Below are 19,267 nucleotides of genomic sequence, written 5' to 3'. Positions count from 1 at the left end.
AAACCCTGCACCCAGTGGGTCACACCCTGAATAAACCCTGCACCCAGTGGGTCACACCCTGAATAAACTCTGCACCCAGTCGATCTCACCCTGAATAAACTCTGCACCCACTTGATCTCACCCTGAATAAACCCTGCACCCAGTGTGTCTCACCCTGAATAAACTCTGCACCCAGTGGGTCACACCCTGAATAAACACTGCACCCAGTGGGTCACACCCTGAATAAACCCTGCACCCAGTGGGTCACACCCTGAATAAACCCTGCACCCAGTGGGTCACACCCTGAATAAACCCTGCAAACCCTGCACCCAGTGGGTCACAGCCTGAATAAACCCTGCACCCAGTGGGTCACACCCTGAACAAATGCTGCACCCAGTGGGTCACACCCTGAATAAACCCTGCACCCAGTGGGTCACACCCTGAATAAACCCTGCATCCAGTGGGTCACACCCTGAATAAACCCTGCACCCAGTGGGTCACACCCTGAATAAACCCTGCAGCCTGTGGGTCACACCCTGAATAAACCCTGCACCCAGAGGCTCACACCCTGAACAAACCTGCACCCAGTGGGTCACACCCTGAACAAACCCTGCACCCAGTGGGTCACACCCTGAATATGCCCTGCACCCAGAGGGTCACACCCTGAATATGCCCTGCACCCAGTGGGTTTACACCCTGAATATGCCCTGCACCCAGTCAATCACACCCTGAATAAACCCTGCACCCAGTGGGTCACACCCTGAATAAACCCTGCACCCAGTCGATCACACCCTGAATAAACCCTGCACCCAGTGGGTCACACCCTGAATAAACTCTGCACCCAGAGGGTCACACCCTGAATAAACCCTGCACCCAGTCGATCACATCCTGAATAAACCCTGCACTCAGTGGCTCACACCCTGAACAAATGCTGCACCCAGTGGGTCACACCCTGAATAAACCCTGCACCCAGTGGGTCACACCCTGAATAAACCTTGCACCCAGTGGGTGACACCCTGAATAAACCCTGCACCCAGTGGGTCACACCCTGAATAAACCCTGCACCCAGTGGGTCACACCCTGAATAAACCCTGCACCCAGTGGGTCACACCCTGAATAAACCCTGCACCCAGTGGGTTACACCCTGAATAAAACCTGCACCCAGTGGGTCACACCCTGAACAAATGCTGCACCCAGTGGGTCACACCCTGAATTAACCCTGCAAACCCTGCACCCAGTGGGTCACACCCTGAATAAACCCTGCACACAGTGGGTCACACCCAGAACAAATGCTGCACCCAGTGGGTCACACCCTGAATAAACCCTGCACCCAGTGGGTCACACCCTGAATAAACCCTGCACCCTGTGGGTCACACCCTGAATAAACCCTGCACCCTGTGGGTCACACCCTGAATAAACCCTGCACCCAGAGGCTCACACCCTGAACAAACCCTGCACCCAGTGGGTCACACCCTGAACAAACCCTGCACCCAGTGGGTCACACCCTGAATAAACCCTGCACCCAGTGGGTCACACCCTGAATACGCCCTGCACCCAGTGAGTCACACCCTGAATAAGCCCTGCAACCAGTGGGTCACACCCTGAATATGCCCTGCACCCAGTGGGTCACACCCTGAATAAACCCTGCACCCAGTGGGTCACACCCTGAATAAACTCTGCACCCAGAGGTTCACACCCTGAATATGCCCTGCACCCAGTGGGTTTACACCCTGAATATGCCCTGCACCCACTGGGTCACACCCTGAATATGCCCTGCACCCAGTGATCACACCCTGAATAAACTCTGCACCCAGAGGGTCACACCCTGAATATGCCCTGCACCCAGTGGGTCACATCCTGAATATGTTCTGCACCCAGTGGGTCACACCCTGAATAAACCCTGCATCCAGTGGGTCACTCCCTGAATAAACTCTGCACCCAGTCGATCAAACCCTGAATAAACCCTGCACCCAGTGGGTCACACCCTGAATAAACCCTGCACCCAGTCGATCACACCCTGAATAAACACTGCACCCAGTGGGTCACACCCTGAATAAACCCTGCACCCAGTGGGTCACACCCTGAATAAACCCTGCACCCAGTGGGTCACACCCTGAATAAACTCTGCACCCAGTGGGTCACACCCTGAATAAACCCTGCACCCAGTCGATCACACCCTGAATAAACACTGCACCCAGTGGGTCACACCCTGAATAAACCCTGCACCCAGTGGGTCACACCCTGAATAAACCCTGCACCCAGTGGGTCACACCCTGAATAAACACTGCACCCAGTGGATCACACCCTGAATAAACCCTGCACCCAGAGGGTCACACCCTGAATAAACTCTGCACCCAGTGGGTCACACCCTGAATATGCCATGCACCCAGTGGGTCACACCCTGAATATGCTCTGCACCCAGTGGGTTTACACCCTGAATATGCCCTGCACCTAGTGGGTCACACCCTGAATAAAGTCTGCACCCAGAGGGTCACACCCTGAATATGCCCTGCACCCAGTGATCACACCCTGAATAAACTCTGCACCCAGAGGGTCACACCCTGAATATGCCCTGCACCCAGTGGGTCACATCCTGAATATGTTCTGCACCCAGTGGGTCACACCCTGAATAAACCCTGCATCCAGTGGGTCACTCCCTGAATAAACTCTGCACCCAGTCGATCAAACCCTGAATAAACCCTGCACCCAGTGGGTCACACCCTGAATAAACCCTGCACCCAGTCGATCACACCCTGAATAAACACTGCACCCAGTGGGTCACACCCTGAATAAACCCTGCACCCAGTCGATCACACCCTGAATAAACCCTGCACCCAGTGGGTCACACCTGAATAAACTCTGCACCCAGAGGGTCACTCCCTGAATAAACTCTGCACCCAGTGGGTCACACCCTGAATATGCCATGCACCCAGTGGGTCACACCCTGAATATGCTCTGCACCCAGTGGGTTTACACCCTGAATATGCCCTGCACCTAGTGGGTCACACCCTGAATAAAGTCTGCACCCAGTGGGTCACACCCTGAATAAACCCTGCACCCAGTGGGTCACACCCTGAATAAACCCTGCACCCAGTCGATCTCACCCTGAATAAACCCTGCACCCATTGGGTCACACCCTGAATAAACTCTGCACCCAGTTGATCTCACCCTGAATAAACTCTGCACCCAGTGGGTCACACCCTGAATAAACCCTGCACCCAGTGGGTCTCACCCTGAATAAACTCTGCACCCAGTGGGTCACACCCTGAATAAACCCTGCACCCAGTGGGTCACACCCTGAATAAACCCTGCACCCAGTGGGTCACACCCTGAATAAACCCTGCACCCAGTGGGTCACACCCTGAATAAACCCTGCACCCTGTGGGTCACACCCTGAATAAACCCTGCACCCTGTGGGTCACACCCTGAATAAACCCTGCACCCAGAGGCTCACACCCTGAACAAACCCTGCACCCAGTGGGTCACACCCTGAACAAACCCTGCACCCAGTGTGTCACACCCTGAATAAGCCCTGCACCCAGTGGGTCACACCCTGAATAAACCCTGCACCCTGTGGGTCACTCCCTGAATAAACCCTGCACCCAGTGGGTCACACCCTGAATAAACCCTGCACCCAGTGGGTCACACCCTGAATAAACCCTGCACCCAGAGGGTCACACCCTGAATAAACCCTGCACCCTGTGGGTCACACCCTGAATAAACCCTGCACCCTGTGGGTCACACCCTGAATAAACCCTGCACCCAGTGGGTCACACCCTGAATAAACACTGCACCCTGTGGGTCACACCCTGAATAAACCCTGCACCCTGTGGGTCACACCCTGAATAAACCCTGCACCCTGTGGGTCACACCCTGAATAAACCCTGCACCCAGTCGATCACACCCTGAATAAACCCTGCACCCAGTCGATCACACCCTGAATAAACCCTGCACCCAGTGGGTCACACCCTGAATAAACCCTGCACCCAGTGGGTCACACCTGAATAAACTCTGCACCCAGAGGGTCACACCCTGAATATGCCCTGCACCCAGTGGGTTTACACCCTGAATATGCCCTGCACCTAGTGGGTCACACCCTGAATAAACTCTGCACCCAGAGGGTCACACCCTGAATATGCCATGCACCCAGTGGGTCACACCCTGAATAAACTCTGCACCCAGAGGGTCACACCCTGAATATGCCATGCACCCAGTGGGTCACACCCTGAATAAACCCTGCACCCAGTGGGTCACACCCTGAATAAACCCTGCACCCAGTGGGTCACACCCTGAACAAATGCTGCACCCAGTGGGTCACACCCTGAATAAACCCTGCAAACCCTGCACCCAGTGGGTCACACCCTGAATAAACCCTGCACCCAGTGGGTCACACCCTGAACAAATGCTGCACCCAGTGGGTCACACCTTGAATAAACCCTGCACCCAGTGGGTCACACCCTGAATAAACCCTGCACCCAGTGGGTCACACCCTGAATAAACCCTGCACCCAGTGGGTCACACCCTGAATAAACCCTGCACCCTGTGGGTCACACCCTGAATAAACCCTGCACCCTGTGGGTCACACCCTGAATAAACCCTGCACCCAGAGGCTCACACCCTGAACAAACCCTGCACCCAGTGGGTCACACCCTGAACAAACCCTGCACCCAGTGTGTCACACCCTGAATAAGCCCTGCACCCAGTGGGTCACACCCTGAATAAGCCCTGCACCCAGTGGGTCACACCCTGAATAAGCCCTGCACCCAGTGGGTCACACCCTGAATAAGCCCTGCACCCAGTGGGTCACACCCTGAATAAGCCCTGCACCCAATGGGTCACACCCTGAATATGCCCTGCACCCAGTGGGTCACACCCTGAATAAACTCTGCACCCAGAGGTTCACACCCTGAATATGCCCTGCACCCAGTGGGTCACACCCTGAATAAACTCTGCACCCAGTGGGTCACACCCTGAATATGCTCTGCACCCAATGGGTCACACCCTGAATAAACCCTGCACCCAGTGGGTCACACCCTGAGTAAACTCTGCACCCAGTGGGTCACACCCTGAATAAACCCTGCACCCAGTGGGTCACACCCTGAATAAACCCTGCACCCAGTCAATCACACCCTGAATAAACTCTGCACCCAGTCGATCACACCCTGAATAAACCCTGCACCCAGTGGGTCACACCCTGAATAAACCCTGCACCCAGTCGATCACACCCTGAATAAACCCTGCACCCAGTCGATCACACCCTGAATAAACCCTGCACCCAGTGGGTCACACCCTGAATAAACCCTGCACCCAGTGGGTCACACCTGAATAAACTCTGCACCCAGAGGGTCACACCCTGAATATGCCCTGCACCCAGTGGGTCACACCCTGAATAAACTCTGCACCCAGAGGGTCACACCCTGAATATGCCCTGCACCCAGTGGGTCACACCCTGAATAAACTCTGCACCCAGTGGGTCACACCCTGAATATGCTCTGCACCCAATGGGTCACACCCTGAATAAACACTGCACCCAGTCAATCACACCCTGAATAAACCCTGCACCCAGTGGGTCACACCCTGAATAAACCTTGCACCCAGTGGGTGACACCCTGAATAAACTCTGCACCCAGTCGATCACACCCTGAATAAACTCTGCACCCAGTGGGTCACACCCTGAATAAACCCTGCACCCAGTCGATCACACCCTGAATAAACTCTGCACCCAGTGGGTCACACCCTGAATAAACTCTGCACCCAGTGGGTCACACCCTGAATAAACCCTGCACCCAGTCGATCACACCCTGAATAAACTCTGCACCCAGTGGGTCACACCCTGAATAAACTCTGCACACAGTGGGTCACACCCTGAATAAACTCTGCACCGAGTCGATCTCACCCTGAATAAACTCTGCACCCAGTGGGTCACACCCTGAATAAACTCTGCACCCAGTGGGTCACACCCTGAATAAACTCTGCACACAGTGGGTCACACCCTGAATAAACTCTGCACCGAGTCGATCTCACCCTGAATAAACTCTGCACCCAGTGGGTCACACCCTGAATAAACTCTGCACCCAGTGGGTCACACCCTGAATAAACTCTGCACCCAGTCGATCACACCCTGAATAAACTCTGCACACAGTGGGTCACACCCTGAATAAACTCTGCACCGAGTCGATCTCACCCTGAATAAACTCTGCACCCAGTGGGTCACACCCTGAATAAACTCTGCACCGAGTCGATCTCACCCTGAATAAACTCTGCACCCAGTGGGTCACACCCTGAATAAACTCTGCACCGAGTCGATCTCACCCTGAATAAACTCTGCACCCAGTGGGTCACACCCTGAATAAACTCTGCACCCAGTGGGTCACACCCTGAATAAACTCTGCACCCAGTGGGTCACACCCTGAATAAACTCTGCACCCAGTGGGTCACACCCTGAATAAACTCTGCACCCAGTGGGTCACACCCTGAATAAACTCTGCACCCAGTGGGTCACACCCTGAATAAACTCTGCACCCAGTGGGTCACACCCTGAATAAACTCTGCACCCAGTGGGTCACACCCTGAATAAACTCTGCACCCAGTCGATCACACCCTGAATAAACCCTGCACCCAGTGGGTCACACCCTTAATAAACCCTGCACCCAGTGGGTCACACCCTGAATAAACCCTGCACCCAGTGGGTCACACCCTGAATAAACCCTGCACCCAGTGGGTCACACCCTGAATAAACCCTGCACCCAGTGGGTCACACCCTGAATAAACCCTGCACCCAGTGGGTCACACCCTGAATAAACTCTGCACCCCGTGGGTCACACCCTGAGTAAACTCTGCACCCAGTCGATCACACCCTGAATATCTTGGCTAACTGTGGAAAGACCACCCTTCGCCCCTCGTACCACTACAATCCTTCCCCCAGGGGCAGCTTCCTGGCTGCAAGTGCTGATGAGGCACAGGCCTGTAATCTGCTGCAAATTTTGCAGATAGTTTCATAAGGAGGCAATCCCACTGGTCTCACTGAATTGAGTTTGATGTCTGAGTATGGAGTGAAGACCGGCCCAACCCATCCCTAAGTTGGGATCAGTCTTTGCTTCCAGTTCAACCAAAACTCTAATGAAGGGTCACTGACCTGAAACGTTAACTCTGTTTCTCTCTCCACAGTTGCTGCTAGACCTGCTGAGTATTTCCCTTCCTTTCTGCTTTGATTTCCTTCCCAGCCACCATTTCTTGGATTTGTCCTTCCCACTTGGTGCTGTACTCGATCTGGTTTGGGATCCCAGTTAATATCCGCAAGGTACCAGCTAGATCCACCCTGCCAGTCCTGGCAACACAACCTGCCAGGGAGAGACCATACAGCACTCACGTGATCAGCTGGACATTATCGTGCTTCACTCGGCCCCACAGCTCCTGTCTCCACTTCAGAAAGGCCCAGAGTGCCGTGTTGGGATCCTCACTCATTCTGATCTGGTCTGAGTGTGTCCACACCTCCAAACCAATCAGTGCAATTCGAATGTTCATCGGTCTGTAGAACTGTTAAAGAATGTAACAAAGACACTCAGAAACAACCCAATCTCAAACATATCCCACACATTGAGACTTCAGCAAACCGTACTGTAGTATTGTCTGCAGAACACTGGAACAGGCAGAGTCCATTCACATTCTCGAGTATGTTAAATAATCACAGAATCATTACAGTGCAGGAGGCCATTCGGCCCATCGTGTCTGCATTGGCTCTCTGAGAATATCCTCACTTTCATTCCCCCCCTTCTCCCCATAACCCTGCACATTCTTCCTTTTTATATAACTGTCTCATTCCCTTTTGAATGCTTCAATTGAATCTGCCTCCAACACGTTCTCAGGCAGCGCATTCCAGACTTTAACCACTCATTGTGTGAAAAAGTTTTTCCTCATGTCAATTTTGCTTCTCTTACCGAATATTTTAAATCTGTGCCCTCTCATTCTCGATCCTTTCACGAGTGGGAACAGTTTCTCTCTATCTTCTCTGTCCAGACCCCTCATAATTTTGAATACCTCTATCAAATCACCTCTCAGCCTTCTCTTCTCCAAGGAAAACAGTCCTAACTTCTCCAATCTATCTTCATAACTGAAATTCCTCATCCCTGGAACCATTTTCATGAATCTTTTCTGTACTCTCTCCAATGCCCTCACATCCTTCCTGAAGTGCAGTGCCCAGAACTGGACACAATACTCCAGCTGAGGCCGAACTAGTGTCTTATACAATTTCAACATAACTTCCTTGCTCTTGTACTCTCTCCCCCTATTAATAAAGCCCAGGATACTTTCTGCTTTATTAACTGCTCTCTCAACCTGTCCTGCCACCTTCAATGACTTATGCACATACACACCCAGGTCTCTCTGCTCCTGCACTCCTTTAGAATTGTACCCTTTATTCTATATTGTCTCTCCATGTTCTTCCTACCAGAATGAATCACTTCACATTTCTCTCTATTGAACTTACCCATTCCACCAACCTATGTCCTTTTGAAGTTCTACACTATCCTCTTCACAGTTCACAATGTTTCCAAGTTTCCAAGGGGAGCAGCAGACCATTGGTTCCCTCGATCCTGTTCTATAATTCAATTAGATCATTGCTCCATCTACATTAACTCCATCTACCCACCTTGGTTCCGTACCCACTAATCCCCTCGCCCAACAAAAATCTATCCATCTCCATTTTGAAATTTTCAGTTGAACCCCAGCCTCAGCTTTTTGGGGAGAGAGTTCCAGATTTCCACTCCCCTCGGTGTGACAAAGAGCTTCCTGACATCACCCCTGAACGGCCTGACTCGAATGTGAAGGTTCTGCCTCTTGTTCTGGACTCCCCCCACCAGAGGAAATAGTTTCCTCTCTTCACCCGATCGAATCCTTTAATCATCTCAAACACCTCGATTAGATCAGCCCTTAATCTTCTATCTTCAAGGGAATGTAAACCACGTTTATGCAGCCCTGTCCTCTTAATATAACCCTATATCAGCCCAAGTATCATTCTGGTAACATAGTCTAAGGATACGGGGTAAACCTTTCAGGACAGAGATGATGAGAAATTTCTTCACCCAGACAGACACCATCCTGGATTCACATCTGCAGCCGCAGAAATGCCTGTCAGTTCCCCTGACTATGGAATCCCCATCACTATTGCTTTCCCAATCTTTCTCCTGCCCCTCCTGAACAGTTGATTCACCCATGGTGCTGTGGACCTGGCTCTCCCCACAGGAACCATCACTCTCACCAGTACTCAGAACTGAATAGTGGTTGCAGAGTGAGATACACTCAGGGGTCTCCTGCACTACCTGCCTGGTCCTCTTTGACTGCATGTCATCAACCAATCCCAGGTCGATAATTTTTCCTTCAATTGCATGGGCTTCAATTTTAACTAACAGTATCTCAGTTATTTAGTTGTACAGAATTTGAGTATTGCTGAAATCAGAGACGTGTTGTCAAAGCTTTTCGTCTTGCACTCATCAGGACAATCAGCAAGAATACCAATGTAAGGGAAAGCAACAAATTTATATTGTATGAGAAAAGAGTGCAGATTGGTTGGAAAGTGAACCCTGATTGGTCGAGGCGTTGCCATGGAGGATGCCCCAGTTTATAGTGACCGACAGTTAACTGCCAAGCTTTGTTTGAAATTTAAACCAGGCAGCTTGACTCTGATTGGTCAAGGCATTGCCCTGAAGAATTAACCAGTGAATGGCTGTCACTTATTTTGTTCCGCTGAAATAGGCGCAATGTGTGTACATGTTCTTTCTGTCTGCAAAGAACAGGGCCCTGTGTATTAATATATGTAGCTTCCAGTCCGTGCAAATGCATCAAACTGCAATCTTAATCAGAGTCAAGCTGCCTGGTTTAAATTGCAAACAATGCTTAGCAGTTAACTGTCAGTCACCTTAAACTGGTGCATTCTCCATGGAAACGCCTCTACCAATCAGAGTCCACTTGCCAACCAATCAGCACTCTCTTCTCATACAGTATAAATTTGTTGCTTTCCTTACATTGGTATTCTTGCTGATTGTCCTGATGAGTGCAAGATGAAAAGCTTTGACAAAATGTCTCTGTTTTCAGCAATAACAGTATCTTATGAGAGACTTTATGAAATGCCTCTGGAAGCCCCTATAAATGACTTCCTAGACATTCTCCAGTCTACTCATTTAGTCACCTCTTCAAAAAATTCAATCAAGTTTTCCAGCGATGATCTACCCTGAACAAATCCATGCCAGCTCGCTCTGATCAGCTGAACATTTTCAAGGTGATCAATCACCCTCTCCTTAATTATAGACTCTAGTAACTTGCCGACAACAGACGTTAGGCTAACTTACAGCAGGGAGTCATGTACGGCACATTAGGAGCCCATTCGGCCCATCGAATCCATGCTGGCTCTCCACTGAGTTATCCAGTCAGTCCCACTCCCCAGCTCGATCCCCGTAGTCCTACAAGTCTATTTCTGTCAGGTGGTCATTAATTTCCTCTTTAAGTCAATGATCATCTCCTCTTCCACCTCCCTCATGGACAGTGAGTTCCAGGTCATTACCACCAGCTGTGTAATAAAGTTCTTCCTCACATTCCCCCTGCATCTCTTGTCCCAAAACCTTCACTCTGTGTCGCCTAGTCCTTGTACCATCAGTTCATGAGAACAGCTTTTCCTTGTCTAACTTGTCTAAACCTGTCATAATCTTATACACTTCTATCAAATCTCCTCTCAATCTCCTTTGCTCCAGGGAGAACAACCCCAGCTTCTCCAATATAATAAAAGCAAAATACTGCGGATGCTGGAAATCTGAAATAAAAACAAGAAATGCTGGAAATACTCAGCAGGTCTGGCAGCATCTGTGGACAGAGAAGCAGAGTTAACGTTTCAGGTCAGTGACCCTTCATCAGAACTAGTCCCCATCCCTGGAACCATTCTGGTAAATCTCCTCTGCTCCCTCTCAAGGACCCTCACATCCTTCCTGAAGTGTGGTGACCAGAACTGGATGCAATACTCTAGCTGGGGCCTAACCAGAGCTTTATAAAGGTTCAGCGTAACTTCCCTAGTTTTGTACTCAATGTCTCAGTTTATGAAGCCCAAGATCTCATATGTTTTACTAACCACTCTCTCAATATGTCCTGCCACCTTCAAAGATCGATGCACATGCACGCCCAGGTCCCTCTGTTCCTGCACACTCTTTAGAACTGTAACATTAAGTATATTTTGCCTCTCCCTGTTCCTTCTGCCAAAATGCATCACCTCACATTTGTCAGTATTAAATTCCATCTGTCACCTCTCTGCCCATTCTGCTAGCCTATCTATGTGTTGTTGCAGGTGGTTCATATCATCCTCACTGTTTGCCGCACCTCCGTGTTTGGTATCATTGGCAAATTTTGAGATTCTAATCTGTATTCCAAGATCCAAGTCATTTATATATATCAAAAAAAAAGCAGGGTCCCAGCACTGACCCTGGGGGAACACCACTATCTACCATCCTCCAGTCTGAAAAACAACCATTTATTCTAACTCGCTGTTTTTGGTCGTTGTCAATTTTTTATCCAATTGGACACTGACCCTCCTATTCCATGAGCCTCAGTTTTGTTAACCAGCCCCTTACATGGTACTGATCTATTTGGAAGATTATAGTTCAGGCATCGACAATGTTCTCACCAACTTTTTTTTTTAGAATTAGAATTAGAACATTACAGCGCAGTACAGGCCCTTCGGCCCTCGATGTTGCGCCAACCTGTGAAACCATCTGACCTACACTATTCCATTTTCATCCATATGTCTATCCAATGACCACTTAAATGCCCTTAAAGTTGGCGAGTCTACTACTGTTACAGGCAGGGCGTTCCACACCCCTACTACTCTCTGCGTAAAGAAACTACCTCTAACATCTGTCCTATATCTATCACTCCTCAACTTAAAGCTATGTCCCCTCGTGTTTGCCATCACCATCCGAGGAAAAAGGCTCTCACTATCCACCCTATCTAACCCTCTGATTATCTTATATGTCTCTATTAAGTCACCTCTCCTCCTCCTTCTCTCCAACGAAAACAACCTCAAGTCCCTCAGCCTTTCCTCGTAAGACCTTCCCTCCATACCAGGCAACATCCTAGTAAATCTCCTCTGCACCCTTTCCAAAGCTTCCACATCCTTCCTATAAACTCCAGGTGGGGTCTCACCAGAGTTTTGTACAGCTGCATCATGACATCGTGGCTCCGAAACTCGATCCCCCTACTAATAAAAGCTAACACACCATATGCCTTCTTAACAGCCCTATTAACCTGGGTGGCAACTTTCAGGGATTTATGTACCTGGACACCAAGATCTCTCTGCTCATCTACACTACCAAGAATCTTCCCATTAGCCCAGTACTCTGCATTCCTGTTACTCCTTCCAAAGTGAATCACCTCACACTTTTCCGCATTAAACTCCATTTGCCATCTCTCAGCCCAGCTCTGCAGCCTATCTATGTCCCTCTGTACCCTACAACATCCTTCGGCACTATCCACAACTCCACCGACCTTCGTGTCATCCGCAAATTTACTAACCTACCCTTCTACACCCTCTTCCAGGTCATTTATAAAAATGACAAACAGCAGTGGCCCCAAAACAGATCCTTGCGGTACACCACTAGAAACTAAACTCCAGGATGAACATTTGTCATCAACCACCACCCTCTGTCTTCTTTCAGCTAGCCAATTTCTGATCCAAAGCTCTAAATCACCTTCAACCCCATACTTCCGTATTTTCTGCAATAGCCTACCGTGGGGAACCTTATCAAACACCTTACTGAAATCCATATACACCACATCCACTGCTTTACCCTCATCCACCTGTTTGGTCACCTTCTCGAAAAACTCAATAAGGTTTGTGAGGCACGACCTACCCGTCACAAAACCGGGCTGACTTTCTTTAAAACCCCAGGATGGAAACCAACTGGTCCTGAATATTTGTCACTCTTTAGTCCTATTCTTTTCTTCATTCCTGTTATTTTGCTTACATTAATTTGGGAGAATCCCTGACTCAATATCAGGTTCCTTGGGATTTCCCCTTAAATGCATCTCTACTATTCACTTCACTCTCTGGGGGAAAAACATTTCTCCTGAATTCCCTATTGGATTTCTTGGTGATTATCTTATATTGATGGCCTTGAGTTTTGCTCTTCCCCACAAGAGGAAACATTCTCTCTGTATCTACTCTATCAAAATCTATCATTTTAAAGACTTCTAGACTAATACCTGGAACGGGTGGGTTGCCTTACGAGGAAAGGTTGGACAGTCTCGGCTTGTATCCGCTGGAGTTTAGAAGAGTAAGAGGCGACTTGATTGAAACAGAGATGATCCTGAGGGGTGTTGACAGGGTGGATGTGGAAAGGATGTTTCCCCTTGTGGGAGAATCTAGAACCAGGGGTCACTGTTTAAAAATAAGGGGTCGCCCATTTAAGACAGAGATGAGGAGCAATTATTTCTCTCTGAGGGTCGTGAGACTTTGGAATTCTCTTCCTCAAAAGGCGGTGAAAACAGAGTCTTTGAATATTAAGGCAGAGGTAGATAGATTATTGATAAGCAAGGGGGTGAAAGGTTATTGGGGGTCGATGGGAATGTGGAGTTGAGGTTATAATCAGATCAGCCATGGTTTTGTTGAATGGCGGAGCAGGCTCGAGGGGCCGAGTGTTTATACGTTTATTAGGTCACCTTCTCTTTTCAAGAGAAAAGGAGACCCAGCCTGTCAATCCTTTCATGATACATACACCCATGCATTCCTGGTACTAACATTGTAAATCTTCTCTGCACCCTCTCCAGTGCCTCTACATCTTTTCTATAATATGGTGGTGACCAGAACTGCACGCAGTACTTTAAGTGTGATCTAACCAAGGTTCGATACAAATTTAGTATAACTTCTCTACTTTTCAATTCTATCCTCTTGAAATAAAGCCAAGTGTTTGTTTTGCATTTTTATGGCATTGTAAACCTGCAGATTTATGTTCATTCTGATATCTCTTGTAAGTTTCTTTTTATTCTCCCTTTTTGTAGTTCCTATTATCTGTTCTGTTACCTTTTCTTATTCTTTGTATCTTTCCCATTTGCCAGGATCGGTGATTCTTTTTGCATTTTGTCGGATTTTTTAGTATTATGTTCCCTCTTACCTCTTTCTTCATCCATGGCTGTCTTTTTCAACAGTACAGCTTTTGCTTCTTAGGGGTATAAAACTGGTTTTGTAAGCTGTAAAATTATTTTTTGAACACCTCCCACTGATCTTCTGTCACTTTGCCCATTAACAGATTTTCCCAGTTTATTATGGACAGTCTGTGTCTCATTCTCTTGAAGTCAGCCTTATCTAAACCTGGAATCTGCATAGCTGTTACACGTTTCAAACACTCCTGTATTATGATCATTATTAGATAAATGTTCATGCACAGTTAGGCTGTTAACTAAAGCTGCCTCATTACTCACCACTGAATTTAATCGGCCTGCCCCCTATTGCAGACCACTCTATTTCCCTTCAGATACTTAGAAAAACATTTAATACTGTCCTGGATACGGAAAACAGCACCAGAACATGGCACTAGTCAGCACGGGGCACTGATCAGTCCTTCAACGTACCTTATCCACATAGTTAGCTATTTCTAAGATCCTCTCCTTGGTTTTCCCCAGATCACTGAGCTGGCTCTGAAACTGACAAAGGGAAAAATAATCAAATCCAACATCGATCAGATGCAAACATGACACAACAACTCTGACCATTTCTAACGCGCGCAAACACACGCTGCCCCTTTCTCTCTCTCTCACACACACGCTGCCCCTTTCTCTCTCTCTCACACACACACACTGACCCTTTCTCTCTCTCTCACACACACGCTGCCCCTTTCTCTCTCTCTCACACACACGCTGCCCCTTTCTCTCTCTCTCTCACATACACACACTGACCCTTTCTCTCTCTCTCACACACACACACTGACCCTTTCTCTCTCTCTCTCTCACATACACACTGACCCTTTCTCTCTCTTACACATACACACACTGACCCTTTCTCTCTCTCTCTCACACACACACTGACCCTTTCTCTCTCTCTCTCTCACACATACACACACTGACCCTTTCTCTCTCTCTCTCTCACACACACACTGACCCTTTCTCTCTCTCTCACACACACACACTGACCCTTTCTCTCTCTCTCACACACACACACTGACCCTTTCTCTCTCTCTCTCACACACACACACTGACCCTTTCTCTCTCTCACTCTCACACACACACTGACCCTTTCTCTCTCTCTCACACATACACACACTGACCCTTTCTCTCTCTCTCTCACACACACTCTGACCCGTTCTCTCTCTCTCACACATCCACACACTGACCCTTTCTCTCTCTCTCTCTCACACACACACTGACCCTTTCTCTCTCTCTCACACATACACACACTGACCCTTTCTCTCACTCTCACACACACACTGACCCTTTCTCTCTCTCTCTCACACACACACACTGACCCTTTCTCTCTTTCTCTCACACACACTCTGACCCGTTCTCTCTCTCTCACACACACACACACTGACCCTTTCTCTCTCTCTCTCTCTCACACACACTCTGATCCGTTCTCTCTCTCTCACACACACACACTCTGACCCTTTCTCTCTCTCTCTCTCACACACACACTGACCCGTTCTCTCTCTCTCTCTCACACACACACTGACCCTTTCTCTCTTTCTCTCACACACACACTGACCCTTTCTCTCTCTCTCACACACACACACTCTGACCCTTTCTCTCTCTCTCTCTCACACACACACTGACCCTTTCTCTCTCTCTCACACACACACACTCTGACCCTTTCTCTCTCTCTCACACACACACACTCTGACCCTTTCTCTCACACACACACACACACACACACACTGACCCTTTCTCTCTCTCTCACACACACACTCACTGACCCTTTCTCTCTCTCTCACACACACACACACACTGACCCTTTCTCTCTCTCTCATACACACACACTCTGACCCTTTCTCTCTCTCTCTCATACACACACACACTGACCCTTTCTCTCTCTCTCTCACACACACACTGACCCTTTCGCTCTTTCTCACACACACACACACTGACCCTTTCTCTCTCTCTCACACACACACACACACTGACCCTTTCTCTCTCTCTCTCACACACACACGCACTGACCCTTTCTCTCTCTCTCACACTCACACACACACTGACCCTTTCTCTCTCTCTCTCACACACACACACACTGACCCTTTCGCTCTTTCTCACACACACACACACTGATCCTTTCTCTCTCTCACACACACACACACACTGACCCTTTCTCTCTCTCTCACACACACACACACACACTGAACCTTTCTCTCTCTCTCACACACACACACACACTGACCCTTTCTCTCTCTCTCACACACACACACTGAACCTTTCTCTCTCTCTCACACACACACACACACTGACCCTTTCTCTCTCTCTCTCACACACACACTGACCCTTTCGCTCTTTCTCACACACACACACACTGACCCTTTCTCTCTCTCTCACACACACACACACACTGACCCTTTCGCTCTCTCTCACACACACAGACTCTGACCCTTTCTCTCTCTCTCACACTCACACACACTCTGACCCTTTCTCTCTCTCTCACACACACACACACACACTGAACCTTTCTCTCTCTCTCACACACACACACACACTGACCCTTTCTCTCTCTCTCACACACACACACTGACCCTTTCTCTCTCTCTCACACACACACACACACACACACTGATCCTTTCGCTCTCTCTCACACACACACACACACACACACTGACCCTTTCTCTCTCTCTCACACACACACACTGACCCTTTCTCTCTCTCTCTCACACACACACTGACCCTTTCGCTCTCGCTCTCACACACACACACTGACCCTTTCTCTCTCTCTCTCACACACACACTCTGACCCTTTCTCTCTCTCTCACACACACACACTGACCCTTTCGCTCTCGCTCTCACACACACACACTGACCCTTTCTCTCTCTCACACACACACACTGACCCTTTCTCTCTCTCACACACACACACTGACCCTTTCTCTCTCTCTCACACACACACACACTGACCCTTTCGCTCTCTCTCACACACACACACACACTGACCCTTTCGCTCTCTCTCACACACACACACACACTGACCCTTTCTCTCTCTCTCACACACACACACACTGACCCTTTCTCTCTCTCTCTCACACACACTCTGACCCTTTCTCTCTCTCTCACACACACACACTGACCCTTTCTCTCTCTCTCACACACACACTCTGACTCTTTCTCTCTCTCTCACACACACACTCTGACCCGTTCTCTCTCTCTCACACACACACTCTGACCCGTTCTCTCTCTCTCTCACACACACTCTGACCCTTTCTCTCTCTCTCACACATAGACACACTGACCCTTTCTCTCTCTCTCTCTCTCACATAGACACACTGACCCTTTCTCTCTCTCTCTCTCTCTCACACACACACTGACCCTTTCTCTCTCTCTCTCTCACACACACACTGACCCTTACTCTCTCTCACACACACACACTCTGACCCTTTCTCTCTCTCTCTCTCACACACACTGACCCTTTCTCTCTCTCACACACACACACACACTGACCCGTTCTCTCTCTCTCACACACACACTGACCCGTTCTCTCTCTCTCACACACACACACTCTGACCCTTTCTCTCTCTCTCTCTCACACACACACTGACCCTTTCTCTCTCTCTCACACACACACACTCTGACCCTTTCGCTCTCTCACACACACACACACACACACACTGACCCTTTCTCTCTCTCTCACACACACACACACTGACCCTTTCTCTCTCTCTCTCTCACACACACACTGACCCTTTCTCTCTCACACACACTCTGACCCGTTCTCTCTCACACACACTCTGACCCGTTCTCTCTCTCTCACACACACACACACACTGACCCTTTCTCTCTCTCACACACACACACACACACACACTGACCCTTTCTCTCTCTCTCACACACACACTGACCCTTTCTCTCTCTCTCTCACACACACACACACTGACCCTTTCTCTCTCTCTCACACACACACACACACTGACCCTTTCTCTCTCTCTCACACACACACACACTGACCCTTTCTCTCTCTCTCACACACACACTCTGACCCTTTCTCTCTCTCTCACACACACACACTCTGACCCTTTCTCTCTCTCTCACACACACACTCTGACCCTTTCTCTCTCTCTCTCACACTGACCCTTTCTCTCTCTCTCTCTCTCTCACACTGACCCTTTCTCTCTCTCTCTCTCACACACACACACACTGACCCTTTCGCTCTCTCTCACACACACACTGACCCTTTCTCTCTCTCACACACACACACTGACCCTTTCTCTCTCTCACACACACACACACTGACCCTTTCTCTCTCTCTCTCTCACACACACTGAACCTTTCTCTCTCTCTCACACACACTGACCCTTTCTCTCTCTCTCACACACTGACCCTTTCTCTCTCTCTCACACACACACACTGACCCTTTCTCTCTCTCTCTCACACACACACACACTGACCCTTTCTCTCTCTCTCACACACACACACACACTGACCCTTTCTCTCTCTCTCACACACACACTCTGACCCTTTCTCTCTCTCTCACACACACACACTCTGACCCTTTCTCTCTTTCTCTCACACACACTCTGACCCTTTCTCTCTCTCTCTCACACTGACCCTTTCTCTCTCTCTCTCTCACACACACACACACTGACCCTTTCTCTCTCTCTCACACACACACTGACCCTTTCTCTCTCTCACACACACACACTGACCCTTTCTCTCTCTCACACACACACACACTGACCCTTTCTCTCTCTCTCTCTCACACACACTGAACCTTTCTCTCTCTCTCACACACACTGACCCTTTCTCTCTCTCTCACACACACACACACTGACCCTTTCTCTCTCTCTCACACACTGACCCTTTCTCTCTCTCTCACACACACACTCTGACCCTTTCTCTCTCTCACACACACACACACTGACCCTTTCTCTCTCTCTCACACACACACTCTGACCCTTTCTCTCTCTCTCACACACACACTCTGACCCTTTCTCTCTCTCTCACACACACACTCTGACCATTTCTCTCTCTCTCACACACACACACTGACCCTTTCTCTCTCTCTCACACACACACACTCTGACCCTTTCTCTCTCTCTCACACACACACTCTGACCCTTTCTCTCTCTCTCTC

The 19,267-nt window shown here is 49.1% G+C and overlaps 1 protein-coding gene across 1 annotated transcript in view; it reads right to left on the bottom strand.

Moving 5' to 3' along the window:
• The window catches only part of LOC137373719 (disintegrin and metalloproteinase domain-containing protein 19-like), a 259,745-nt gene that overhangs the window by 124,035 nt on the left and 116,443 nt on the right, over window positions 1-19,267 (bottom strand). Inside the window, exons 8-9 of the mRNA XM_068038956.1 lie at window positions 14,584-14,655; window positions 7,349-7,515 (exon numbers count right to left, since the gene is read on the bottom strand). Coding sequence (XP_067895057.1) covers window positions 7,349-7,515; window positions 14,584-14,655 — 239 coding nt within the window. The remainder of the gene's footprint in view (window positions 1-7,348; window positions 7,516-14,583; window positions 14,656-19,267) is intronic.

Source organism: Heterodontus francisci, chromosome 1 (assembly GCF_036365525.1).
Source record: "Heterodontus francisci isolate sHetFra1 chromosome 1, sHetFra1.hap1, whole genome shotgun sequence".
Classification (NCBI taxonomy): domain Eukaryota; kingdom Metazoa; phylum Chordata; class Chondrichthyes; order Heterodontiformes; family Heterodontidae; genus Heterodontus; species Heterodontus francisci.
Note: the sequence above shows the minus strand (reverse complement) of the source record. Positions and strands in the feature narration are given on the sequence as shown.